This window comes from Trypanosoma equiperdum (genome assembly GCF_001457755.1).
Source record: "Trypanosoma equiperdum strain OVI genome assembly, contig: ctg_638, whole genome shotgun sequence".
NCBI lineage: Eukaryota > Euglenozoa > Kinetoplastea > Trypanosomatida > Trypanosomatidae > Trypanosoma > Trypanosoma equiperdum.
In genome coordinates this window covers 2,430-3,660 of record NW_027124574.1, presented here as the reverse complement: position 1 = coordinate 3,660, position 1,231 = coordinate 2,430, and the positions used below count along the sequence as shown (strand labels likewise).

The window sequence follows — 1,231 nt, the reverse complement described above, 5'->3', positions numbered from 1 at the left end:
AAAATTCGCTTACACACACTTTTATAACACTCTTCTACCTTTACTATTGCTATTATAACCATAAATTACATCACTTTCAACAAGATTAACAAAATGAACCAAATAAAAATGTTACTAATTCTTTATACCATATAAGTCTACTATTTTACATCAACATGCCACTTTCATATCAAATTTTTACATTTTCTAATCCTCAAATTTCATCAATTTCTTTTTCTTTTCAAACAGCGTTAAATTATCTCAAATCTTAGTATGTTTATTAATTATAGAGAATTTTCTCTAAATGGTAGTATTTAAAAAATTTCATAAAATTCAGGAAGAATATTTTAAAATGCTACCAAACTCATAAATGCAGAAACCATCATGGCAAAGTGTTCCTTTACCATAATGGAAAAACATTTGCACATTTCATCTTCCAATTTGCAACCCGGAGCCTTACATTCTTTCTCTCCTTTCCCTGCACATCTCTCCTCTTTCTTTTCTTCCGCTTTCACTCCCTCTTTAACTTTACACTCCCCAACTTTGAATTCGCAGCCATCTTCCTCTTTGCACTCTCCATGCGGTTTACCCTCGCATTTTTCTTCTGTTGTTTTGAAATCTACTGCAGAAGCAGTGACTGTATTTTCCTTTTCGGATTCGACTTCATTTTTGATTCTCTCCCCTTCGCTATTGCTTAGAACCGCGGCCTGCTGTTCGGGTGTTGTTGTGTGATTGATAGGCTTGTTGTCTGTTTTGTCCGCTGGGCGCAGTGCCACATGGGTTGTGCCGGCGTTGGTGCCGAAAGTTTGTTTGAACACCTTGGTCGTGTCGCTGTATCTGGTTTTTAAATAGTTGACAAATTCTTTGTTTGATGCTGAGTCCGAAGGCTTGTCTATGTTATAAAATGCCGCGCCGCAGTTCCGTACGGCGTTTGGGATCAAGTCGTCGCCGCTTAGCTTATTTCCGTTGGCGTCGCTTAGTGTCTCTACAGTTTCTGCACCTGTGATGAGAGCTTCACAAATTGCTTTCCCAAGCTTGGTTAAAAATGCTGTTTCCCCGTTGGGTTCCGACGGCTGCGTTGCGCATTCCTGCATTTGCTTCTCCGGGTTAAAGACTTTAACTGTTGTGCCGTGGTCGATTTTGGCTTTTGCGGTTGCCGTTGCTGCAATCGCATGTCCGCTGGCGTTGCTGCAGCCGTTTATAGCGGTGGCAAAAGGTGCGTTTGTTTGTCCTGGCGAGCATCCGCTGTCTC

General features: G+C 40.9%; 1 protein-coding gene across 1 annotated transcript; it reads right to left on the bottom strand.

Moving 5' to 3' along the window:
* Positions 1-326: 326 nt before the first annotated feature.
* TEOVI_000297600 (Trypanosome variant surface glycoprotein C-terminal domain containing protein, putative) lies at positions 327-1,073 on the bottom strand (the record flags this gene model as incomplete). The annotated part of the gene is made up of 1 exon (XM_067225966.1): positions 327-1,073. The coding sequence occupies one exon, from the start codon at positions 1,071-1,073 to the stop codon at positions 327-329; it is 747 nt and encodes a 248-aa protein (XP_067082067.1).
* Between the last annotated feature and the right edge of the window lie 158 nt (positions 1,074-1,231).